The 27,685-nt window shown below is 39.6% G+C and overlaps 1 protein-coding gene and 1 pseudogene across 1 annotated transcript in view; both read left to right on the top strand.

Moving 5' to 3' along the window:
• Positions 1 to 27,685, top strand: part of EIF2B3 (eukaryotic translation initiation factor 2B subunit gamma) — a 120,902-nt gene that overhangs the window by 16,846 nt on the left and 76,371 nt on the right. The window contains exon 4 of the mRNA XM_075555518.1: positions 25,230 to 25,389. Coding sequence (XP_075411633.1) covers positions 25,230 to 25,389 — 160 coding nt within the window. The remainder of the gene's footprint in view (positions 1 to 25,229; positions 25,390 to 27,685) is intronic.
• On the top strand, positions 22,129 to 22,717 carry LOC142435030 (large ribosomal subunit protein eL19-like; annotated as a pseudogene).

Raw genomic sequence — 27,685 nt, 5'->3', positions numbered from 1 at the left:
TTGCAGGGGACAACACTGGAGACAGTGCGGGAATATAGTGCACAGTCTAACCTCACTGGGGCGAAACTCTAAGGGCATGCAACGGAGCAGCAAGGGGAGCAAAGTGGGGAAATCCTCAGAGAATACCAAAAATAGACTGGAAGCAGAGTGTGGCACCTCATCAGGCTCGACTAGGAAACATTTGTAAAGGCCAACAAACAGACCTTGAACTATTTATAGGCCTTTCCATTTTTGTCAGTGGTTTTCTTTTTTTTTTTTAACAATTTATTGGGGCTCATACAACTCTTATCACAGTTCATACATATACATTCATCAGTTGTATAAAGCACATCTGTACAGTTTTTGCCCTAATCATTTTTTTTCTCTTTTCTTTTTTTACATTTTATTAGGGACTCATACAACTCTTATCACAATCCATACATATACATACATCAATTGTATAAAGCACATCCATACATTCCCTGCCCCAATCATTCTCAAAGCATTTGCTCTCCACTTAAGCCCCTTGCATCAGGTCCTCTTTTTTTTCCCCTCCCTCCCTTCTCCCCCCTCCCTCATGTGCCCTTGGTAATTTATACCTCGTTATTTTGTCATATCTTGCCCTATCCAGAGTCTCCCTTCCCCCCCTTCTCTGCCGTCCCTATCCCAGGGAAGAGGTCACATGCAGATCCTTGTAATCAGTTCCCCCTTTCCAACCCACTCACCCTCCACTCTCCCAGCATCGCTCCTCACCCTTGGTCCTGAAGGTCTCATCCACCCTGGATTCCCTGTACCTCCAGCCCTCATATGTACCAGTGTACAGCCTCTGCCCTATCCAGCCCTGCAAGGTAGAATTCGGATCATGGTAGTTGGGGGGAGGAAGCATCCAGGATCTGGAGGAAAGCTGTGTTCTTCATCGGTACTACCTCGCACCCTAATTAAGTGGTTTTCTTTTTTGTTATGTTATATTTTTGTTTGTTATTGTTTTGTTGGTTTTGACTTCCTCTGTTGTTTTATTTGGCTTTGCCTATTTTTTCCGCTTATTAATGTATCTGCATGTCTAGCTAGATAACATAGGCAGGATAAATCATTTGGAGGTGAAAAGAATGGACCAGTGGTTCAGGAGGGATATGGGAGAAGGGGAGGTGGGAGAAAGGAAGGGAGGGAAACCAACCCAGGAATAAGGGAACAACAAGTGAACTAAAATCAATGCAAAGAAGGGCATAGGATGCCTGGTGGGGCTTAATCAAGGGCAATGTAGCAGCAAGGAATTACTAAACCCGAACGAAGGCCAAACATGGTGGCGAGACAGAGGAAACTAAAAGAAAATAGAGGAGAGAATCAGAAGACAAAGGACATTTATAGAGGTCTAAATATAGGCATGTATGTATGTACTCATTTCTATATGCTAAGAATTAAAGTTGCAGATAGGCTTTGGGCCTTGACTCAAGTATGAGAACACTGTTCTAACAATCCAGCATTTTGTGATGCTCATCTTCCAGACACAATCAAAGCAGCCAATCCACAGAGAAGACCATATGGCCAGCCCCACTGTAAGACACGACATCCCTCACTGACCCATAGCCCTACAGGGGACAACACTGGAGACACAGTGTAGGAATTCCGCCCGATCTGATCCCACCACACTGAGGCAAAACACTTAAGTGCATGCAACAGAAGAGCAAGGGGAACAGAGCAACGAAATCCCTGGGGAATACCAAAAATAGACCTCAGGACCAGGGCTTGGCACCCCATCAGACTCCACCAGTAAACACTCATAAAGGCCAAAAAACAGTCCTTGAACTAACTATAAGCTTTTCTTTTTTGTTGTTGGGGTGGTTATTTTTTGTTTTTATTTTCGTCATTGGCTTTTGTTGTTGTTTTGTTTTCTTGCTTGGTTTTACTCTGTCTTGTTTTTGTGCATGTTATTATTTCTGCAGGTCTGTCTAAATAAGATAGGCTGGATGAACAACATGGAGGAGAAAACAATGGGACCCACAGTTCCAGGAGGGACATGGGAGAGGGGGAGGTGGGGGGAAAGGAAGTGATGTTAACAAACCCAGGGACAAGGGAACAACAAGTGATCCAAATCGGTGGTGAGGAGGTTGTAGGAGGCCTGGTAGGGCGTGATCAAGGGTAATGTAACTGAGAGGAATTACCGAAACCCAAATGAAGGCTGAGCCATGATAGTGTGACAAAAGGAAAGTAAAATGAAGTAGAGGAAAGAACTAGGAGGCAAAGGGCATTTATCGGGGTCTAAATACAGGCATGTACATATGTAAATATATTTATATATGAGGATGAGTGAAATAGATCTATGTGCATATATATGTGTAGGTTTAGTATTAAGATAGCAGATGGACATTGGGCCTCCACTCAAGTACTCCCTCAATGCAAGAATACATTCATCTATTAAATTGGCATTCCATGATGCTCACCTTCCCGGCACGATTGCCGAAGATAAAGCCGTTGCATAAGTTAATGTGATGAAGAAAACTGATGGAGTCCGGCTATAAAAAGATATAGTATCTGGGTTGTTACAGACTTGAAGGTAAACAAGTAGACATCTAGCTGAGAAGCAACAAAGTCCACATGGAAGAAGCACACCAGCTTGTGTGATCACAAAGTGTCGAAGGGATAAGGCAGGGATCCTCAAACTACCGCCTGCAGCCACATGCAGCCCTCCAAAAACATTTATCCAGCCTGCCGGGTGGTTTTGCCCCATTTGGGTTTTTTTTACTTCAAAATAAGATATGTGCAGTGTGCATAGGAATTTGTTAGTAGTATTTTTTTAAGCTATAGTCTGGCCCTCCAATGGATCTGAGGAACAGTGAACTGGCCCCCTGTTTAAAAAGTTTGAGGACCCCTGGGATAAGGTATCAGACATCAAAGAACAAAAAATCATATCATTGTGACTGAGGGGGAGTGCGGAGTGGGGACCCAAAGCCCATCTGTGGGCAACTGGACATCCTTTTATGGAAAGGTTGCGGGGAGGAGACGAGCCAGTCAGGGTGCAGTGTAGCAACGATGAAACATACAACTTTCCTCTAGTTCCTAAATGCTTCTTCCCCCCACCCCGCACTATTATGATCCCAATTCTACCTTGCAAGTCTGGCTAGATCAGAGGAGGATGTACACTGGTAGAGATAGGAACTGGAAACACAGGGAATCCAGCATGGATGATCCCTTTAGGACCAGTGGTGAGAGTGGCCATACCGGGGGGGGGGGGTGGGGGGGGTGGAGGGAGGGGGGGTGGAAAAGGGGAACTGATTACAGGGATCTACATATAACCTCCCTCGGGGATGGACAACAGAAAAGTGGATAAAGGGAGATGTTGGAAAGTGTAAGATATGACAAAATAATAATTTATAAATTATCAAGGGTTTGGTGGGGAGGGGAGGGAAAGGGAGAAAAATGAGGAGCTAATGCCAAGGGCTTAAGTGGAGAGAGCAAATGTTTTGAGAATGAGGAGGGCAGTGAATGTACAAATGTGCTTTACACAATTGTCGTATGTATGGATTGTGATAAGAGTTGTATAAGCCCCCATTAAAATGATTTTTAAAAATTTTATTGGAAGCTCTTTCAGATATTATAATCCATAATTCAATTAAATCAAGCATAATTGTACAATTACTATCGCCATTATTTTCAAAACATTTTCTTTGTTCTTAAACGCTTTGATATCAGCTACCCTTTGTCCCCTCCATGCCCCACGCTGCCTCTCCAGGAATATTTATTCTTATAGTTGTTATTATGATTTGCCATATCTTACACTGTACACTGTATTCATTCCCCTACAATTCTGTTATTCATTCCCCTCGAGTGGGGTTAAACCGAGGTCCTCAAACTTTTTAAACAGGGGTTCAGTTCACTGTCCCTTAGACCCATTGGAGGGTCAGACTATAGTTTAAAAAAACTATGAAAAAAAACCAACTATGAACAAATTCCTATGCATACTGCACATACCTTATTTTGAAGTAAAAAAAATGTGGCAAAAACACCCAGTAGGCTGGATAAATGTCCTCGGCAGGTCACATGTGGCCCACGGGCAGTAGTTTGAGGATGCCTGGCGTTAGTCATCTTTGCTATCGCTTCCCCCCCCCTCTCCTCCCTCCCACTTCCATAACTCAGGTGAGGTAGTTAGAGTTTTTTGTGCCAACCTGGCCGATAAACACATATGGGGTTAATTGAAGAGCAGAGAGATAAATGGCTCAGTGAGCCTTGCCTTTCTAGTTCCCAGGTCTCTTGCTTTCTGATGGTCAGGCCAGGATGCAGCTGCCTTAGCCAGTTCCCTGCTTCAGCTGGCAAAGCTCACTTCCTGCAAGACATCCCTGAGGAGAAGCCACATGAACCCACCCCAATTCAGCCCTGAGTGCTGGAGCAGCCGTGTGGTGACCCCTGCCAGCGCTGAGATGCTTACATGTTCACTGATTCAGCTTTCCTCTTGCAGTCAGCATCATTGTTTGTTTTGTGAGATGGAGGAGGACTTTGTGGATTGGTGTCGGACATATGGGCTAATGTTGGACTTGTGGGCTTGGGCAGCACTGGGTTGGGATGTTTTCTTGATGTGCACTTACCCTTTATATAAAACTCACTCTTATACATATTTGTTTCTTTAATGTACCTAGACTAACACACCAGGGAATCGTTGCTCCCTTTACAATTTCTGACGGCTTTATCTATCTTGGAATTCATGCATCTAACAATCTTCATTACACAGGTCTAGCAAGTCTAAAAGGATTAATGAGGTAAAACTGGGACTATAATAGTAAGGAGGAGGAAATATTAAAGAACTAGAGGATAGTTATGTGTTTCATAATTGCTGTACTGCACCCTGGATATATCTTCCTTCCTGTATGATTCTTCTGTGAGGGACTGTCCAGTTATCTTACAGGTGGGTTTGGAGTCTCTACTTTGTCTACACTTCACACTAATTTGATTAATTGTTTTTAAACTTCTGATACCTATTCCCATTGACACTTCATGAGCATTCAGGCTGGTGTGCTTCTTCCATGTGGGCTTTGTTGCTTCCCTGCTAAATGGCCACAATATCTTTTGATAGCGGGCACCGTCAGCTTTCTTCATATTTGCTTATGCACCCATTTTGTCTTTAGTGATCATGTCGGGAAGGTATCATATGTTGTCACATTACTAGAACAAACTGTTCTTGTACTGAGGTAAGATTTAAGTAGAGGCCCAAAGTCCATCTGCTTCCTTATTGTATTTGTGTGTGTGTGTGTGTGTGTGTGTGTGTGTGTGTGTGTGTACATTCATGTACATTCACATCTCAGTTATTCCTCTTGGATACATTTCAATTGCTCAAACATGATCCGGAATTTATACCTTTCTCCCCGTTGATTTTATATCTCTTTCTATCCCCTGTCCCTGTTGTTATTGTCTCCTTGCTCCCTCCCCTCCCATGCTGCCCCTTTATGACCCCACCATCCACAACCTTTGGTTCTGTTGTTGTCTCATTGGGATTGCTTGTCCTGCCTAGTTTATATAGATAGAGACAGAGAGAGAGAAACCATGCAAGTAGTTCCCAGTCTAGTTGTTATCCTGACCCAGACTTGATGAATATTACTCTGTTAAATAGCTAGCAGACTCTGTTATTATCCATCGGTCCAATCCCCCTTTCCTTCTGGGTTCCCTTTCCCAAGACCCACTTACCTAGCATCCCTCATACCCTTTTAGTCCTCAGTGTTCATGCCCAAGGGGCATGCCTTTTACAAGACTGTTGCACTTTTTGCAGATGGAGCGGTCTAGTGCCCCATCCCCGACCCCGTTGCACCTTTGAGCTTTCTGTGTGATGACCCCCTTGTGAATCTCCACCAACCAAGGCAAATGGGATGCCAGGCACTGCCCCTCCAAGTCCAAAGTCTACAATCATGCTTCCTCAGGGACTTAATGGCTTTGCTCTCATTGCTGGTCTGACTGGCCATACTCCTCGAACTATGTCTTCAGCGCTGTCCTCTGTAGTGCTGTCGTCTAGGGAGGGCACATCATGTCTTTAGCTGAGGTGGCCCTGCAGTCCTCTCCATGATTGAGCTGCTCTGAGCAGGATCGTCACCCTCAAGGCATGGCACACTGGATTACAATATATTTCTCTCCCTTTCCTGTGAAGACAAACAATATCCTCCATTTGGGTGGATTAGTGCCTTGTTCCCCCAATGCTGTCTTTTTTCTTCCCTCTGTGGGTCATGAAGGCATATGTGGGTAAAGGGGGGATGTCTTTCTACAAGAGTGCTATCTGCATCTTTTTATTTTTGGAATTCCCATTCTTCTTAAGTCAATTCATAGGTTGATATAGTCCACACAGTTGAATGCCTTTGCATAGTCAGTAAAACACAATTAACATCTCTCTGGTATTCTTGCTTTCAGCCAAGATCCATCTAACATTAGTAACGATACCTTTTATTCCATGTCTTCTTCTGAATCTGGTCTCTCAATATATTGCTGCAACCATTGTTGAATGATCTTCAGCAAAATTATATTTGCTTGTGCTATTGATGATATTGTTCTATAAATTGAGCATTGAGTTGGATCCCTTCTCTTTGGAATGGGTACAACTATGAACCTCTTCTGTCAGGGGAGCCAGCCCCTAACAAATCATCACAGACCCGGTAGGCACAATTGTACAGCGAAAATCAGTAAAGATTATAGTAAAGTCATAGACAATAAGAGAGATTAGGAGAGAGAGTAAACTGAAGGAATCAGACACATTTCATGGTAGGTAGCATGCTCACCTCAGCCCCCACTTGGTGGTCCATGTGGAGATGGGAGAAGAGAGGGCAGGAGAGAAATGAGAAAAGGACAGAAGTGAGGACTGGGGAGAGAGAGCTATTTCTTTTTTTGTTTGTTTGTTTTAAACGTTTTATTAGGGGCTCATACAACTCTTATCACAGTCCATACATATACATACATCAATTGTATAAAGCACATCTGTACATTCTTTGCCCTAATCATTTTCTTTTCTTTCTTTTCTTTTATTTCCTTTTCTTTTTTTACATTTTATTAGGGACTCATACAACTCTTATCACAATCCATACATATACATACATCAGTTGTATAAAGTACATCCATACATTCCCCGCCCCAATCATTCTTAAAGCAATTGCTCTCCACTTAAGCCCTTTGCATCAGGTCCTCTTTTTTTTTCCCCTCCCTCCCCGGAGCTATTCATTTCTAACCAAGGCTTATATACCTTTTTTTTTTGGGGGGGGGTGTGCAAACTCCCTATTTGCAGGTAAAGACATATGTCACAGGAAGGTGTTATACTATAGGTAATAAAGTAATGAGAGGGGGACGAACCAGGGGTATACACACAAAAGGAAGGGGATGGATTAGGGGTACACATGTGACAAGGTAGGTGGATCCTAGATTCAGGATGGCAGCCTAACTTGGATGTCACTGAGCAGATTTGACTTGTTCTCTGGTTCCCCATGAAAACAATTACTATACTTATCAGTAGGGTGTGAGCCCCACGTACAGTGGACCAGACTGATGGCTGAATGCCTTCAGGGAGAATATCTGATCTCCTACCATGTGCTGGCAAATAGCCTCCAATGTTTGGTATATCTTTAGGGGAGACAAAGCTAGGGAAAAGTCTTTTTATCCCACATTCTTCCAGTCAGTTAGCCATATAGCTCTCTCCCAAATTTTCTGGCATAAGCAAATTAGTGCTTCCAATGCTGCATCAGCTTTGGAACATTTCAGTTGATATTCCATCAATTCCTGGAGACTTGTTTTTGCTCATATGCTACCCCCTGAAATGGTGGAATGTTCACTAGTTCTTTTTGGTACAGTGGTTCTGTGTTCTTTGCCTACACACTTTTTTTTTTTTTTGGATAGTGATATTGAAGAGGGATGCTTTGGGGGAAAAAGGTCAATCCAAAGGGCCCTTAGCTAATTGAAAAGGCTCTCTTTTTTACACCTCTTTTAGGTGCATCTTTCATAATTCAATGTGTAGCCCATAGAATTTTTCAATATTGCAAATTGACCTACTGTATATACTCATGTATAAGCCGAGTTTTTCAGCACAAAAAATGTGCTGAAAAATGGGTTCGGCTTATACACGGGATAGTGGTACCCCAGTGAGGTGTACCATCTCACTGCCTCCACCACCCCGAAGGTAACGGAAGAGCGCCCGTTATCTCGCTGGTGATTGCCATTTCTCCACTGTTCATTCAAAGCCCCACTGACACTGCAGGTCTTTGAATGTTTGTTTACTCACATCTAACCCATCAGAGCCGTCCTAGCACGTGGACGGCTCCAATTTACAGAAGCACCTGTAGTGATTCACTTACGCCAGCAGTTGAAGTGGTAAGGATGTGTCTGTGGCAGCGCTCCGTCTCTCCCCTCTGGTCTCTGTGTTAATTCACATCCTGCATCCCTGGCCTACACAGACTCCCCCACGAGGGTGGAGGGTGGGTGGGAGCGGAGGGCAGGGAGGGGTATTACCATGAAAGTTTTTTTTCAAAGTCTTGGTTTTTTGTCCTATTAGACATGGATACTCTTGAACCAAAACAAAAACGCCGGTCATATGAGGCTGGTTTCAAAATGAAGGTTGTGTCAAGAGCAGAAGAGAGCAATAACAGTATTTCAAGTAGGGAATTCTGTGTTGACAAAAAGCAAGTGAGGGAGTAGCGGAAAAATGAAGGCTGACTTGGAACAGATTCCAAAAGCTAAAAAAGCTCGTCGTGGTTTAACGTCTTTTTATGGGGCTCTAGAGAGTGAATTGCATAAATGGGTTATGGAGTGTCGTCAAAATGGTTGCTGCATAACACGCATGGGAATCCACATATGTGCTCTACAAATGGCTAAGGATGACAAATATAAAGCACCAGGCATTGAAAACTTTGCTGCATCAGCAGGATGATGTACCTGCTTCATGAATAGGTTTGGCCTACAATGTTTGAGAAAAAACACAAAGATTTCCCAGAAATTGCCACAAGACCTTGAAGAAAAAATTATGTCATTTATTTATTATAAAACAAAGGATTTATAATTATGACCTGGCAGATATTGGGAATATGGATGAAACTGCCATGACTTGATCTTCCAAGCAACAGAACTGTGGCCAGGTTAGGAGAAAAACCATTTTTCTCAGAACCACAGGAAATGAAAAACAAAACACTTTACAGTTGTTCTATCATGTTTGGCTAATGGAACTAAGCTGCGTCCTGTGAATTATTTTTAAGAGAAAAACCTTGCCTAAAAAGATCAATTTCCCACCAAGAATTACTGTGCGTGCACATGTTAAAGCCTAGATGGATGAAGACAGAACAAAAATATGGCTGGAAGAAATTTGGAACCGATGACCAGGAGCAGCCTTAAAGAAAAAGCCATCATTACTTGTTTGGGATATGTTCAGAGCCCACCTATCGGATGACATAAAAAAATTGGCAAAATCTAGTAAAGTTACTTTAGCCATTATTCCTGGTGGGCTTACATCTGTACTGCAGCCTCTGGATGTATCTTTGAATAAGCCTTTTAAGGACCGTGTGCGAAGGATGTGGCATGAATGGATGTCATCTGGTCAAGCCTGACTAACAAAAGTAATGAAGCCTGACATAGAGTTAATAGCAAAGTGGGTTCGAGGTTCATGGGAGGACATCACAGAAGACATGGTGCGACGTGCCTTCCAGAAATGTAGTCTTAGTAATACTATGGATGGCAGTGAAGACTGCGCTCTGTATGAAAATGACAGCAGTGATGGTGATGATGGCGATCTCAGTGAGGACAGCGTCTATGATGACCTCACACCAGCTGAAGCTCTGCATTGGGATACGGATGATGATGAGGAATCCGGTTTTGAAGGATTATAACTCTTTTTAGATTGGTTGGTGATTGAGCTCAGGGAAGAATACTCTTAAGGTATCATTGTTGATACCTTATTGCTTTTGTTGAACCTATTTTCCACTTACTGTGCTGGTTTACTAATGTTAGATGACTTGTTCTTTTATTTATGTTTTTATTTAAAATAAATATTGAAGTACATTACCCCACTGATCTCAATTTTTAGTAATTTTATTTTCATTTGTTTTGATTATTGAAACTCACCAATAGCTTCTGCATTTCCCACCCTAGGCTTATTCTCAAGTCAATCAGTTTTTCTGGTTTCCCAGGTAATAATTAGGTACCTCGGCTTATACTCAGGTCGGCTTATATTCTAGTATATACGGTAAGTTTTTTCTTGAGTTCTTTCGGTTTAAGGTATGCTGAATGTGTTCTTTCTTTTTGGTTTTCTTTAGGTCCTGGCCCATTTCATTATATTTGACTTTGTCTTCTTAAGCTGCCCTTTAAATTTTTCTGTTCAACCTTTTGACTTTATAATTTCTTCCTTATGCCTTAGCTACTCTACATTTAAAAGCAAGTTTCAGAGTCTCTCTGACATCTACCTTGATCTTTCTTTTCTTTCATGATCTTTTGCTTCATATGATGTTCTTGATGTCCTCCCAACAGCTCACTAGGTTTCCTGTCATTAGTGTTCAATGCAGCAAATCTGTTCTTGAGATGTTCTCAAAATTCAGTTGGGATTTACTCAAGGTCATATTTTGGCTCCTGTGGGCTTGTTTGAATTTTCAGCTTCAGTCTGAACTTAGCGAAACTTCAGCAGACTAAAACTTTCCTAGAGTTGTATAGTCTGTGTTTAAAGCATTTATCTTATATTAAAAGCCTGGTTGTTTCTCGTAACTTAGAAATGATAAAGCTGATAATTTTCTATTTAACCTAGACAGGAATCTTTATTTAGCCTCAGGCAAGACTCATTTATCCTCTACCTCAGTTTTACAACCAGGAAAATAGGGATAATGATACAAACACACTAGTAGAGGGTTAGCTATTTAAGTCCTTTGATGTAGAAAAAAGGCTATTGTTATAGATCTTAAGAAATAGCTAACATGCTATAACAAAGAACAGACTATTCCAGTGAAATCCCCATCCTGGAGACAGCTTATTAGAAAGATTAAACATATGTGCTATTTTTAGATGTTCAAAAAGCTAACTGCAAGCTATTTTCAATTGCATTATTTGATGTCTGTATCAAATTACAAATCTCTGTCTTTCATTTTGCCCAAGGATTTGTTTTTGGCAGATTTCTATCTACTTAAAAAGAATGAATACAGTTTAGTTAAAGGAAGGTTTGAGAACTTGGTCTCAACTTGCATGAAGACTTTTTTAAGTGGCAACCGTTCTTATGGCTGCATTGGTGGCTTTGGTTGCCTCTCTGATGATCTCATCTTTGAGCCTGCTGGTGGTATCGTAGTGAAAAGCCCAAGAGTTTGGGCAGAAACAAGTTGGATAAAAGAATCTTGGAGCCTCACTCCCTACTGGAAACCTCAATGGAGCGTTTCTCCTGAATATACTAACCTGGTATATGTATCCATACTCTTGAAATGTTTTCATCTTAACCCTCTCACGTATGCTACTTGGAGGAACTCTGATCTGTGGGAGGGGACCTCTGCAGCACTATACTTCAGCAGGTTGTCAGAATGCCTCTAAGCTCTCGGTAAGGACCTGGTCACTTGAAGTCATTTTACTGTTCCTACAGGGGTTCTTTCATAGACTTGTTATAGCAAACCCTATCTGTCAACACAAGCTTGCTTTACAGTTTTGGATGACAAGCAGCCTATATGGGGTAGCTTTTTAGAAACTTTGATAGGGTCATTTAATTCTACTATGAATCAAACCTACAACATAACTAGTAAAAGTGCCCTTGACCATTTGTAGGCAGTTAGTAAGCATCTGTTACCATTGCTTGAAAAAGTCTGTAGTCGCCCAACCCTTTTTTTGTTTTTTAACTTGGGCATCATCTGCTCCAATAAGGCTTCCATGGCTATCTAACACTGGATTAGGTGTCGTTTTTCTGTGTCTGCACAAGAAATTGAAATTATTCTCTACAGTGTCATTTTCCTGTGAGACAAGGATTAGAACTGGACCTGGCACATATGCTAAATATATGTTAAATGAATCTCTGACAGATGATGACAAACACTTTATAAATGCTTAAAAGTGGTTCATGCTTTTAATATTGTCACAGATGTTTATGTGAATTTAAGGATGAGTTTTAGTGATTAAGACCAGAAAGATTGTGACATTGTGGAGGTACTCTATAAGGAGAGAGAGAAATAATACATAAATAATTTCAGATGGTGGCAGTTCTAAGAGGAAAATAAAGCAGGACAAGGGAAATAAAGAGTAGAAAATGGAAAGTTCTTTTAGGTAGGAGACAACATTTGAGAAGAAATCCTAATGATGTAGGGTAATGAGTGATAAGAAAACCTGAGAGAAAAATCTTTTTTTGGTAGCGAGACTAGCAAGTGCAGAAACATTGAAACATTGAGGTAGGAATGAATTTGGCATGTGTGAAGATGGCAAGAAACCTAGTGTTGACTGAAACACAGTAATTGAATGATAGAGTGGTGAAACAGAGGACCTGAGAGTTAGAGAAAACCAGATCATAAAGATATTTTGGACATTAGTAAGGATTTGGAGTTTAGATTTATTTTATTGGGAAGGTCTTAGAAGGGATTGAATGTCATCTGATTTATACTTTTCAAAAATCACTGTAACTGCTGTATGGAAGTAAACTGGTAGTAGAATAATACAGAACTGTGTGAACCAGTTAAGAGATTAATGCAATAGTCTAGGTGAAAAATAATGCTGACAGAGGCTACAACAAACAGTAGTGGTAGAAGTAAACGAATTCAAAAGTACATTGGAGGTAGAACTGACAGGTTGTTGTTGATTAGGTGTGTGAATGAGGTAAAGAGAAAAACTAAGGACAGTTTCTGGGTTTTTGACTTGAACAACTCAAAGAATGGGCATATATTTGCTATAATGTAGGAGACTGGGAAAGAGCAAGTTGAGCATCAGGCTTCTTTTTAGACTTTAAATTTGAGATATTAAGTATAGACGTTTAAGTTTAAATGGCAAGTAAGCAGTTAAATTTACAGTTCTGAATCTCAAAGGAAAGACTAGGGTGACAGATACAAATTGGGTGTATTCAACAAATTAAAATGTAATTTAAAACCATGTTAGCTCATTAGGGAATATGTGTAGCAAAAGTACACAAGATTCACAAGACTGAGTCTCCAGTATTTAGAGGTCAAGAAGCAGAGAGTGAACGGGAAGGACTGGCTACCCAAGGAGAAAAAAAAGTCAACCTGGAGATTATGGTGTCATGGAAACTGAACCAAGGAGAGAATGATCAGTTGTGGTAACACTACTGAGGAGTTGAGTGATAGGATCATCAGTGTTAAACATTATTATTTGAAAAAACTAGGTGATGTAAATCCTTACTGAAATGATAAGGTCAAAAACCTTACTTGAGAGACGGTAAGAGGAATGAGAAGGTGGAGACAGGCGACTAACTTTTTTGAGTCTTTAAAAAAAATCATTTTTATTTGAAGAGAAGAAAAATGTGGCAGAAATTGGAAAGGGACCAGCTGTCAAGGAATGAAACATCTCATACCTATAAAAATATATAAGTAAATGATAAATGTTCCCTTGCCCATGTTATAGAAGTGAGGTGTTTTTTTTTATTCAAGCTGGAATGCATTTTAGTATGTACGAATGCTGATGGAAACAATCCTGAAAAGGAGAAAATGAAAAAAATTAAGTATTCGGTTATCACTTCAATTATGTTTTGACTACCTACATATTGCTCAGCTGCTTGGGATGATAAGTGAATACAACAAAGTTTCTGCCCTGTGGTTTTGTTAAGTAGATCAGAGGGTACGCAATACTAGTGTCCAAGTAGATCGAAACAGGGACAGTTAATTGGTTATAATAGGCAGACTATATAACATGGGACAATGTAAATTTGTTAATTTTGTATAAAAATGCTTCTGCTTGCTTCTGCTTGCTTCCATTTTTTCATTGAAATAAAAAGTAAAGAAATAGCTAAGAGGATGTAAAAGTTTGAAAGAAAGATAAGAAAACAGGAAATAATCTCAGGGACTATGAGAGTGAATGGCTAGGGAAATGTGCTATTAGTCAATACTAAGATTTGTATTACTCATTTAGCATAAGCCTAACTGATAATTATACAGTTTATCATTTATGCTCAGTTTCTTGGGCATGGATGCAAAATAAAGCAGATAAAGGGTTAGAATTCAACCGACTTGGGATTTTGCTAGGCGAATTCAAAGAATAAAGAATAAACAGAGTGGCAAAGAAAATAAATGCATATAAGGGAGTAAAGAGTAGTGAATAGATTGATGATCTTGTTAGTACCAGAGAGTTAGAGAACTAGGAGAAGGTGGCAGTCAGAGAATGGGTATAAGTCCTTGAGGGCAGAAATCTTGTTTTAATTAGAGAGGAAAAGGAAAATAAGGATTCTAGGAAAGGTATTAAATTTAAGGAATAAGTAAAGAGAATCCTCAAGATGATCATGAAGGGGGTTGGGGGGAACATGATCATATTCTCTGGAACTCCTGGGTGGCAAATGGATTTGCACCTGGGTCTGCTTATGGATTTGAATCTACTCATAAGTAGAAGAATTACCCAAAAAAGGGTTGTTTTTTTTTAAAAAGTGGGAGAATTACTTTGCAATCTACTTTTTAAAATCAACCTTTGAAAACCCCGTGGAGCACAATTCTATTTTGACAGATGGGGCTTATCATGAGTAGGCATCTGCATCATAAAAGCTGATAATGATTCTCTCTTATGAATGGTGAGAATTTAGCTCTCTTCCCCTGTTCCTGTTTGTCAGGTACATTCTTCCTCTTTTTCCATCCTCCTAGAATAACCACACCAAACTCTCTGCCATGGATTCAATCCCAGTTCATAGTGACTGTATAGGACAGAGTAGACCTTCTTTGGGTTTCTAGACTGTATGGGAGCAGCAGCCTCATCTTCCCTCTATGGAGCAGCTGGTAGGTGTGACTTTGTAGTGTAGTAAGCAGCTCAATGCTTAATCCACTGTGTCACCTGGGCTGCTCCTCCTATTATATCATACTTTTGATGTTAACAGTCAGTGTTTATTTAACTATGTGGTTTGAGCAAACTGCTGATAGATGTGGTCAATTAGAGTTATTATCCTTTCCCACACAGTTTTTCCCTTTAAGTTAATGTGTGTCTTTTGTCTTAGATTTCATTTACCTTTGCTTAGTTTTATATGAATTTATTGATTTAGCCCAATCTCTTTACAAATTGTCTAAATCTCCTTCCAAGATATGAAAACTAATATATAAATGAAAACTCTTTAGTTATTTTATCATTTTCATCTTCCTATAGAGGTCTTCTTCAGAACTTTCTTAGTTTCCTTCATCTATATTGGTATAGATACCAGTGCCTGGTACACATCTGTAATTTCCCTTTATGATCATCTTCCCCCCACTCCCCTTCATGATCATCTTGAGGATTCTTTTTACTTATTCCTTAAATTTAATACCTTTCCTAGGATCCTTATTTTCCTTTTCCTCAGTTTACTCCCCTTGTTTTATAGAATGCATACTAGAGCTTTCTCAAAAAAAGGTGAATTTTTGAGAACTTACATGTCTGTTTGTCAGCATTAGGTTAAACAAACACCGGGGATACAAAGATAAAAGAGTTCCCTATCAAGCTGAAAGTTTCCTTGGGTGTGCAAGTTAGATTTTATGTCATTTTGGCTGGACCAAGGTTCTCAGTTCTTTGGGAGTAACCTCCCTCATGTAATCTAACAACCTAACAATCAGCTCCATGATGGGATCTAACAAATGTAATCAACTCTCTGAGCAGCCAGCAGCTGTGATGAAGTGCAGACCCCCTTCTCCTCCCAATTGGGTCAGAGCTTTGATGTAATTAAAAAAAAAAAAAACTACTCGGGTATAGCCTGCCCCTTTTTAAGCAGACTGTGGAAAGATGATCACTTCTGCTGGGCCTGGATCCTGCATCTGGTTTGCCCACATCCTGCCACATTGCCTGCTGATCTCAGGAGCCACTAGTGGACTCCTGACCTTGAATTCATTTGACTCGGCATCCTCTAGCCACAGTCTCCACAGCTACATGAGCCAGGAGAAGCCTCCAGGTTAACATCTACTAGAAGACTGGAACTGAACTGAAACTCAATTACAACTGTGTAAGCCATTTCTTGATTTCAGTTTCTTTCAGTATACATATCCATATAATCACTAATTTTGCTCCCTGGGATGGTTCATTTTAAGCCTCGTGGGATAGCAAAATCATCGACCAATCACTTTATTAGGATTCCACACACCTTTATTTGCTGGGCCCACCCCCCACAGTGTACCTCATTTGCAATATTGGCCAATTCTCCAATCCCTCTTGTGGGACACAATACCTCACATTTGCATAGTCCCACCTGCTCATTGGGTGGGTGTTACAGGGCCATAGCTAGAAAGGCCATATAAAAGCAATCTATCATACCACAATTTCATAGAGCAGTGATTTCCAACATGGGATATATCCAGTCAGGGGTTGTACCACCCATGTGCAGGATGTACTACAAAGGACAAGATTAGAATTTGTGGTTATTTTTATTTTATTTCCTCCCTTTAAAATATATTTTTATGTGTGTTTCAAAATAAGCATACTTTATCATTATAAAAATTTGTATTTTAAAATAAATTTTAAGAGTAAAATAAGTGTTTAGTGCTTATGTTTAGAAACCACAGTTTTGGGATGTCTTTGGGTGGGGAAAGGATATAAATAATCAAAATTGTTATATGGGGTAGATTAGGGAAAAACTAAAGCAAGAAAGACTAGTTAAGTAAAATATTGTGAGGCCTAAACTAAGAGTTCAGTGGAGTTGAAAGAGGAAGATTCAAGGGTTAGAGAGATGTTAGAACAGAGTGGCTATGCAGGCCAGGGGTTACTCTAGGACCATGCCCAGATTTCTGACCTCAGATCCTAAATAATGGTGAAACTATTATTCAGCTAAGGAACACAAGAATGATTTTTAGCTCTGAGCCAAAGCATTTTAACCTTTCTAACTCATAGACTTATTCCTGCACTTCCTACTGTACCTTCAATGACAACAAAGAAGTGGTGGGCCCTTAAATATGATATGTACTTTGGGGACTGCAAACTAGGAACCTTTCCATTCACTTTCAATTAAATTTGAGCCTAGTGAAGTCTTAATTGAAGGTAGACATTGGTGTCTTTTAAAGCAAATAAACTACCTTTATGGAATGGTTTGGGATTAGACCACATGGAAAATGTAAACTATGACCATTCTTCATTAGACCAAATAGTTGAATTCATTAGTTCCATATGTGCAGGGGCAGGGTGCAAAATGGTAACTTGAACCATAGCCAAGGTTTAGGAATGTGCTGGGTAGGTGAAAGCATGATAGTTACCTTACCCTGACAGTTTTTTTCCCAAGGAACGAAGTATGTTTTTCTTTCGCCTTGCTGTAGGAAATTGTTTGCCAGATTACGTTGTTTATAGCAATTCATCAAGTAATAGCTGCCAGGAAAAGAAAGAGCCTATTCCCAGTAACTCTCAGTCTCCCACCCTACCCTCTCTACCACACACACATACATCCAGTTTTCTGATTTAACTTTGTTTTTTTTGTGTGTTGTTTTACTTAGTGGTTTTTGATTTGAGTGAAAATGCTCTTATAGCTGAGAGAAAGTACTGAGAGTCGAATGAAGACCGAACTTGATAGTGGGACAGGAGGAAAGTAAAAAGAAATAGGCAAAAGATATTTATAGAGGCATAAATTTAGCCATGCACGTATGTAAATACATTAAAGTATAACAACAGGGGTGTATATATGTACATATATTTAAATGTTAAGCATTAAGGTAACAGGAGGGCATTGGGTCTCTACTCCAGTACTCCATCAATGCAAGAACAATTTGTTTTAACAGCCTGGCATTCTGTGATGCTCACTTTCCTGACACTTTCATTGAAGTAAAAATGGGTGCAAAATCAAATGTGGTGAAGTAAACTGATGGTGCCCAGCTATTAAAAGATATAGCATCTAGGGTCTTGGGCTTGAAGCTGAACAAGTGGCCATCTAGCAGGGAAGCAACCAAACTCACATGGAAGAAGCACACCAGCCTGTGTGATCATGAGGTGTCCACAGGATAAGGTATTAGACATCAGAAGACCCCAAACAAATATATCAATGCAAATGATGGGGGTTGGAGTGAAGACCCAAAGCTCATCTGTAAATAATTGACATTCCCTCACAGAAGGGTCACAAAGAAAGAACGAGACAGATAGGGTGCAGATAAGAGCTCTTGATACATGTGATCCAGGACAGATAACCCCTCAGGCACAGCAATGGGAGTAGCTTTACCATGAGGGTAGAGGGGCGAAGGGGAAGAAACGAGAACTACAATGATGTACAATTCCGCCCCTCACCCCACCCCCCAGAGACGAACAACAATAATGTGGGCGAAGGGAGACAGTGGGCGTAAGTAAGATATGAAAATAAGGATGTATAATTTATCAGGGGCCCATCAGGGTGGGAAGGAGGGGGAAAAGGAGCTGATACCAAGGACTCAAGCAGAAAGAAAATCTTTTGAAAAAGATGAAGGCAACATATGTACAAATGTGTTTGATGCAATTGATCTATGGGTTGTTGTAAGAACCCCCGATAAAATGGTGTATATATATAAAATTCTCTTATAAGGAGGTATTTCTAGGCTTTACCATGACTTGGTGATTGGCTTTACTGAACTTAATTTGTTTGCTTTAGCCATACTGTTTGGCAGCAGTTTAGATTTTGAATTCCTAATGTCTTGATTTCAACCCAAATACCAAAATGTTGGTTCTCTTGGGAACCCTGTATGTTTCCACTTTATCCACAGTGCATACATTTACTCTTTCAGGGATATGATTTTTGCTCTGGGCATTAGTCTAGACGCTAGATCCTCTAGGCAGTGGTTCTCAACCTGTGGGTCGTGACCCCTTTGGAGATCAAAGGACCCTTTCACAGGGGTCACCCGATTCATGACAGTAGCAAATTTACAGTTATGAAGTAGCAATGAAAATAATGTTATGGTTGGGGGATCACCACATTAAAGGGTTGCTGCAATAGCAAGATTGAGAAACCACTGCTCTAGGGGCAGTCTTGGCTGAAGCCTGTTGAGTACTTTTGGAGTACAAATAGTCGAGTTCTAGTTGCTATTAGAGCAGAACTGGTGTTATGAAACACAAGGCAGTTGAAGGCTGGTGAAATCAAGGAGCTTTCACATTAGTGTCATTTCAGCTGGTTCATAGTTCTAATAGCCCATGTTTATTCATGGATTGTGGTCACATGTTAAAAATACCTTTCTGTCTTTTACCAATTTTTCTTTCTCCCACTGGGCACCAGTAAGTCTAAGAACATTGCTAGACTGGGCTTCACATTTTTAGAATAATAATCAAAGCAGCAGTCATATATTTTCTATGATTTATTTTAAAAAATCAAGAAAGGTATTTTGAAGGATGATTTCTCTTTTCTTTCTTTTTAAAAAAAATCATTTTATTGGGGGCTCGTGCAATTCTTACCACAATCCATACATACATCCATTGTGTCAAGAACATATGTACATTTGTTGCCATCATCATTCTCAAAACATTTGCCTTTTACTTGAGCCCTTAATATCTGCTGCTCATTTTCCCCTCCCTCCTCCCTCCCCCTGTCTCATGAACCTTTCATCGTTCATAAATTATTATTATTTTGTCATATATTACACTGTCTGACGTCTCCCCCTGCCTTCTTCTCTGCTGTCCCTCCCCCAGGGAGGAGGCCATACGTAGATTCTTGTAATCAGTTCCCCCTTTCTACCCTGCATTCTCTCCACCCTCCAGGCATCGCCTCTCTCACCACTGGTCCTGGAGGAGTCATCTGTCCTGGACTCCCTGTGTTTCCAGTTGTTATCTGTACCAATGTACGTCCTCCGGTCTAGCCAGATTTGTAAGGTAGAATTTGGATCATGATAGTGGGGGGAGGAAGCATTTAAGAACTAGAGGAAAGTTATATGTTTCATCGTTGCTACCCTGCACCCTGCCTGGTTCATCCCCTCCCCACAACCCTTCAGTAAGGGGTGTCTGGTTGGCTACCATTGGGCTTTGAGTCTCTACTCTGCACTCACCCACATTTTCAATGATATGATTTTTTTGTTCCTTGATGCTTGATACCTGATCCCTTCGACAGCTCGTGGCCACACAGGCTGGTGTTCTTCACCACATTTGCTTAATGTACACGTTTGTCTTCATTGATCGTATCAGGTAGGTGGGCACCCACTGATATGGTTTTTAGCTCTTTGATGTCTGATAACTGGTCTCTTCTGCACCTTGTGGTCAGACAGGCTGGTTTGGTTCTTCCATGTGGGCTTTGATGCTTCTCAGCTAGATGGCCACTTGTTTATCTTCGAGCCTTTAAGACCCCAGATGCTATGTCTTTTGATAGCTGGACACCATCAGCTTTCTTCACCACATTTGCTTATGCACACATTTGTCTTCATTGGTCATATCAGGGAGGAAGGGACCAGTTATCAGACTTATTTTTTCTTTCAAACTTTTGTTCCTTTTTCTAGGATTTCCAGCATTGGAAACAAAATACATTCATCAGACAGTAAAGATTTCTTTGCAAGTGATGAGGATGGGAATTCCAAAGAGGATGGGAATGTGTTTGATCTCAGTGAATCTTACATGGTACATTTTCTGGGAACTCAGACAGGATAGAGGCTGATACAACAGCACCTCTGTCTGTATCCTGGGCCTACTCTTTCAGACCTAAGCTCTTCTTTTCACACTGAGAGCAGATGGCAGGCAGACATTGGGGCGGGGTCTGTTCCTTGTCCTCTTTGGGGATTTTGCATCCAGTGTAGAAAAAAGTCATCTAAAAGCAGAGAGAAAAATTAGCCTGCAGCCTGTTCACAATTATGCAGGACTTGTAAGTCATTCACTATGCTGACAGATTTAAGCACTTAAATAGACATTAAATGATAATAGCACTTATTTTCCAAGGCAACATTGTCACTACTGCAGAAGCTTTAGGGTCCTAGCCTACATTTTGGAGTGTACTTAATAATTCAATTTATTGTAGAATAGTTAACTTATAAAATCAGACATGAAAGAAACTTGGAAAAACAGAAATTCTTCAGTAAACATTTTACCATTATTATGAGATTGAGCAACTCTGTACTCATTTAATGACAATTGTGTAGATATTTACATGATGGCCACATGTCCCCTACCTTTCTACAGACTATTTCTTTCTTAGCTTTCCTGTATATCAGCTGATTTGTTAATGTTTGTGGTTCCTGGATACTGAGTTGCAGACTTAAGAATTTTTTCCTTAAAAGAAGACATTTATAAGAACTTTTTTAAAATCTTAGAATCAAGACACAGAAAGAATTATGCAGGCCTTAAACAGAGGTACAGAGAAAATCCAAATGTGAACTTCTTAACCAGACTGTAGATAATGATTTATATGTAAAGAAATATTTAATAGTACAGATTGTAATATACCTAATACTAAATTTCAGGCAAGACATGGTATTCTGATGGTTAAGCCTGACTTTTTACATGAACATGCTTCTTTTAGTAGAATGTGAATTGAAATAGATTTTCTCACACAAAGTAGGAATCTTGGGTTTCAATGAAAAATTTAGGAAAGTTGGAACCACCTAAAGAAATGGCAATGTAGATAGCAACTTTATTTATGAAGCTAGGATAAATTTTTAACATAATACAGCCCTTTTGTCTACCAAAAGTGTGTATAGAAGCTAGAGAATAAGATTAATGAACATGGAGCTACCTGGTTAAATCAAGAAAGGCAGCAGGGAAGCAGGGTTTTCCTAAAGTACCCCTGAAGATTGTAGGTGTACTATTGAGAACCAGTGGCTTAAGGTTACATTTAAAGAATTGGTTTCCCAGTTGGTTATTTTGGGACTTCATCTGCATTTATGTAAAACATAATGGCACAAAATTTTAGTAGAAATTTGTTTAAAATATGACTGAGTAGCCTAATTAGCCACTCATTCTTACTACTTTCTAGTTCAGGTTTCTGTTAAATTCCACCATTAGGCCTGGTGGAATAAGTGCTCAATATATATTATGTAAATGAATCATTGGAAGTGATCATCCAGTTTCTACTAGAACACTTTTAATGATAGAGAAGTCATTCTCTTACAAAATTACTCTTTGTAGTCAGCTCTGATTGATAAAAGTTACTTTCCTTTCGTCGCTGCGGCCGCAGCCATGAGTATGCTCAGGCTTCAGAAGAGGCTCGCCTCCAGCGTCCTCCGCTGAGGCAAGAAGAAAGTCTGGTTGGACCCCAATGGGACCAATGAGATTGCCAATGCCCACGCCCGTCAGCAAATCCGGAAACTGATCAAAGATGGCCTTATCATCCGCAAGCCTGTGACCGTCCATTCTCGGGCCCGATGCCGCAAAAACACCCTAGCCCGCCAGAAGGGCAGGCATATGGGCATAGGTAAGCAAAAGGGTACTGCCAATGCTCGCCTGCCCGAGAAGGTCACGTGGATGAGGAGGATGAGGATTCTGCGCCGGCTGCTCAGGAGATACCGGGAGTCAAAGAAGATTGACCGCCATATGTATCATAGCCTGTACCTGAAGGTGAAGGGGAACGTGTTTAAGAACAAGCGGATTCTCATGGAACACATCCACAAGCTGAAGGCAGACAAGACTCGCTAGAAGCTCCTGGCTGACCAGGCTGAGGCGCGCAGGTCTAAGACCAAGGAAGCACACAAGCGCCGTGAGGAGCGACTCCAGGCCAAGAAAGAGGAGATCATCAAGACTGCCCAAGGAGGAAGAGACCAAGAAATAAACTACCCCTCTCTTCTCTGTACATAGTGGCATTGGCATTTCTATTGATCAGTCACTCAATAAAAGCAAGCCTTACTGGCCTGCCCCTGAAAAAAAAAGTTAATATAACTGAAGGACCAAATCACTGCTACTGAGTCCATTTCAACTTATTAGTGACTTCTGTGCATGTTTTACCTATCATTCTTAGTTGTTCTCTCGGGTTACAGATAACATGTGCTCTTTTTTCCAGACTGTCAAGTATTTGAAGGGTGCTGTTATCATTTTCTCTCTGAATCCCTCTCCCCACTCTTTGCCTTGCCCACTGTTCTCCCACATAGTCTTTTCTTTTTCCTAGTAAACATCTACTGTTCTTTCAGCCGTCGAGGTTTCCAGCTCTTGGACTGTTTTGATAATTTTTTATTGATACTTTTTAATTTATCACAACTAAAATATGATATCCCAGCTGAACATAAGCTAAAGTTAGTTGTATCAATTATCCAATACTAAGAACTAGAATCTCTCTTAAATGTGTCTTCAAGTAAAACAAACTCAAATTTCAGACTCACTTACATCAAGACTCATCGCAACCCTATAGGACAACTTAGACATGCTGCTGTGGTTTTCTGAGACTAAAGGAGCATAAAGCCTTACCTTCCTCCTGTGCAAAGACTGATGGTTTCAAACTGCTGACCTTGAGCTTAGCAGCCCGACATATAACCATTATGCTACCAGGGCTATATATCTTTAAATACTCAGTGTGATAGATTATTTATGCAGATAGCCATTATTAGCAATTAGATCTGTTACTAATGTAAATCTGGTTTTTACTCTGTAAAGTACAATAATAGTACATATTACATAAGGTTATTGTAAAAATTAAGTGAGATATATGTAAAGTGCTGTCACAGTTCCTGACTAATAGTAAGCATTCAATATATGCTAATTACCATTATTAGTTATTGTCATAGTTCATCTGAACTTTTAGAGTTGTAATCACCTTCCATTCAAGAAAAGTTTTCATAATTGATTTACTTGCTCATTTGTCACATAATTATAAAGTACCTATGATAAGTCAGGCACTGTATTAGGTAGGTTTGATTTTTTTTCCTACCTGTAAAAATGGGAATTAATGATAATAATAGTCTCAACTATTTTGTGATTATTGTGAAGATTAAAAGATAACTTTGTATGTACCTGAGGTTGGATTTATAATTGCTTATTTATTAGCTAAGGGGTGGAATATTATAGGAGAGGGTACCCTCCAAAAAACTGGAACTCTCCCATACCCCACAAAGCTATGTATTTAATTTTTTTTTTTTTTTTACAAAACAGCCTATCGCCTTCAAAGTACTCTCTATTACACTTAATACATTTGTCAAATTTGCAATTCCATTCTTGGAAACATTTTTCAAACTCACCTGTTGGAATGGCTGACAGCACTTCCCTGGTTATTTTTATTTTACCTCTTCTACGTCTTCAAATTACTGTCCTTTCATGTCCCTCTTCATTCATGAAAACAGAAAAATCACACGGTGGGAGAGCAGATGAATAAGGTGCATGCGGCAATAGAAGCACACTGTTCTTGTTTGTTTTTCTAAAACTGGCACACTGAGATGGCTGCATGACCAGGTGCATTATGGTGGCGGCGGCAAATCAGGCCTTTTTTGTCGCACACTGTTATGCAATTTTTCAGAACCTCTAAATAGAAAGCTTGATTAGCAATCTGACCTTGTGGAAGAGAGTCCAAATGCACTACGAGTCAGTTTGGAAAGTTGACAGATGTTCAGAACAAGGTTTGTCTACAATCAGCATTTCACTTGTTTTAAATCAAGAAAATCACTTACTTGTACACTTGAGTTTTTCCCACAGCACTGTCCTTGTAAGCTCTGTTCAACATCACAACAGTTTCTGCCACTTGGGTGCACTAATTCAGAGCAAGTTGCTTAATGCTCACCTAGCGGGGGGGAAATGTGTACTACAAACTCCACTCAGCCCAGTACAAGTCTGGTTTTTTGGGGGTAGCCTCTCATATTATACAAGAAGGCTTCTTCAGAGAGTTTGTAGGAAAATGGAATTAAAAGATAATAAAATTTTATATATCCTTTTATTTCTTAGTCCTTTAGCAAAGCAACTACTCAGTAGTGTTTCATAACCTTATTGAGTCATCAAGCTATGTGAAAATGCTTTTTATAGTGATAAAAGGGTATATAAATAAAAGATCCTTAATTCCATAGTGATAGGCAGGGTGGGAGTTTTCAGACTTTGTTCCTTAGACTTGAGTTTCAGAGGTGCCTCAGGGACTATCCAATAAGACCTAGGGGAAAGAAAGGTTAGAGATTTCAGATCCTTGACTAACACAGCTCAATTAGAACAACCACACTTTTTTTCCGCATTTATTCTGTTTCTTTAGAAAATGATTTGAAAATCATTATCCAATTTGCCTTTACTTTTAAGTCATCATAAATTTATTCTGTGACAATTTGTATGATCTGTTGTCCTTTGTGATGCTTACTTTTCCCTTTTCCATTTGACAGACAGATGTACTGGTCCTCAGCTGTGATCTGATAACAGATGTTGCCTTGCATGAGGTAGTGGACCTATTCAGAGCTCATGATGCTTCACTTGCTATGTTAATGAGAAAAGGCCAGAGTGGCATAGAATCTGTTCCAGGTCAAAAGGGAAAGAAAAAAGCAGGTAAGAAAAGCCAAAGTCTTAATATATTTATTTAATTAATAGGCTCATCAAAAATAACAATCATTGTGGGGAAGATCCAAGACTAGGCAGTTTCATTTTGTGGTACATATGAATCAAAACTGACTAGACAGCACCTAATAACAGCAACATTATATTATTCATGTTTTTATTTAATGAATATTTATTGAGAACCTATTCTGTTGTCCTGCTGCAGACAGTATGCTAGTGATTGATGACATGGAAACAAATAAGGGGTACAGTCTGACTTGAAGATGCATATAACTGTTCATCAGATTCTGTCATGTCTAAGAGACCTTTTACAGGAAAGGAGCATTCAGCTATTTGTACTGTGTTTAACATTCCAATAATTAAATATATGTTTTTAATTTTTTTTTGAATATTTAAACTTTGATTATAAATTTAGATACCATTCAATGATTTGAATTGCCATTACATATAATATTCTTTTGAATACTCTAGTTTTTTTATTTACCAAAGTTTCATATCCATGTATAGCCTAATAGCATATTGAGGTTATTGCTCAAGATCCTAGTGGCTAATGGTAGGACTAGAACTTGAACCCATATTTTCTGATTCCATAGCAGTGCTTGCGTGCTTCCTTGCTTCCTTATTTTCTTGTTATGAATGTGGTTTGTATTTTTAGTAAACTTTTTATGCATATCATTTTTAGTGATAAAATTATCCAAGGCATGTTATGATAAGTAGTAAATTTAAAAAACTACCCTCAAGTTCTATAATAAGCTAAAAAGGCTCACAGAACTCACTGAAAGTGGTTATGATTATAATTTATTATAGGAGAAACAAATACAGATTAAAATAAATCCAGAAACACATAGGACAGAGTCCAGGAAGAGTACCAAACAGAGAGTTTCTGTTGACCTTTTCCTGTGGAGTCAGAACAGGGTTACTCTTCTTAAATGTCATTATACGGTAATATGCATGAAGTATTGACAGCCAGAGAAGTTCATCAGAGCTTCCTTACATAGGCATGATTGATTGTCTGTCTGTCTAATCTCAGTCTCTAGCCCCTCCTGACATCAGCTGATACCACATTACCTTGTTACCACAACACTTGTTCTTTCTGGCCTGATCAGCCCCAACCTTAAATACTATCTGATGTGGCCAGTGCTACTCTTCAAATCATATTAATAGAATATTTGGTATGGCCGGAGGCCTCTAGGAAAACAAAGATACTCTTATTAGATATAACATCCCAAGATCTTAGATATTGTCTCCCTGAAGCAAAGGGCAAAGGCCAGACCTCTTACATTATTAAGTTTTCCTGTGTATTAACATAATATACCTTTACACTTATTTAAATCTTTCAAATTTTCTTTTTAAAAAATTTTATATTTTTTGCTGATAGATGATGCCTGACACACGTCAGTTTCATTTACTTTTAAATATTTGATGTTATCTGATCCTGTTGAAAATTATACTTTTTAATTTGGTTTTAATTTGTTTACTGATATATCAAATTGCAGTTGACTTTTATATACAGATACATATATAACTAATATATGTACAAATATATAAATGTATATCCTTCTCCATTGCCAAACTCTGCTATTATTTGGATTTTTCTATGTAAACGGCCTAATCTTCTTTAAATAAAGCACTTTTATTTCTACTTTTTTAGTCTTTGTTTATATTTTTTGTTTTAATCTTACTGTACTGAATAGGGCCTCCAATAGTTATGTAATGATACTAATTGGCACTCTTCTCTTATTCCTGAATTTAATTGAGTATTTTCTTTCTTAAAAATCATTTTATTGGGGGCTCATACAACTCTTACCACAATCCATACATATATCAATTGTATAAAGCACATTTGTACATCCGTTACCCTCATAATTCTCAAAACATTTGCTCTTCACGTAAGCCCCTGGCATCAGCTCTTCATTTTCCCCCTCCCTCCCCACTACTCACTCCTTCATGAACCCTTGATAATTTATATATTATTATTTTGTCATATCATACATTGTCTGAAGTCTCCCTTCACCCACTTTTCTGTTGTCCTCCCAAGGAGGAAGTTATATGTAGATCCCTGTAATTGGTTCCCTCTTTCTACCCCACTTTCCCTCCACCCTCCCGGTATCACCACTCTTACCACTGTCCCTGAAGGGATCATCTGTCCTGGATTCCCTGTGTTTCCAGTTCCTATCTGTCCCAATGTACGTCCTCTGGTCTAGCCAGATTTGTAAGGTAGAATTGGGATCATGATAGTGGGGGGAGTGCCGAGGAAGCACTTAGGAACTAGAGGAAAGTTGTGTTT

This window comes from Tenrec ecaudatus, chromosome 1 (assembly GCF_050624435.1).
Source record: "Tenrec ecaudatus isolate mTenEca1 chromosome 1, mTenEca1.hap1, whole genome shotgun sequence".
Classification (NCBI taxonomy): domain Eukaryota; kingdom Metazoa; phylum Chordata; class Mammalia; order Afrosoricida; family Tenrecidae; genus Tenrec; species Tenrec ecaudatus.
This window is presented reverse-complemented; position numbering and strand designations above follow the sequence as displayed.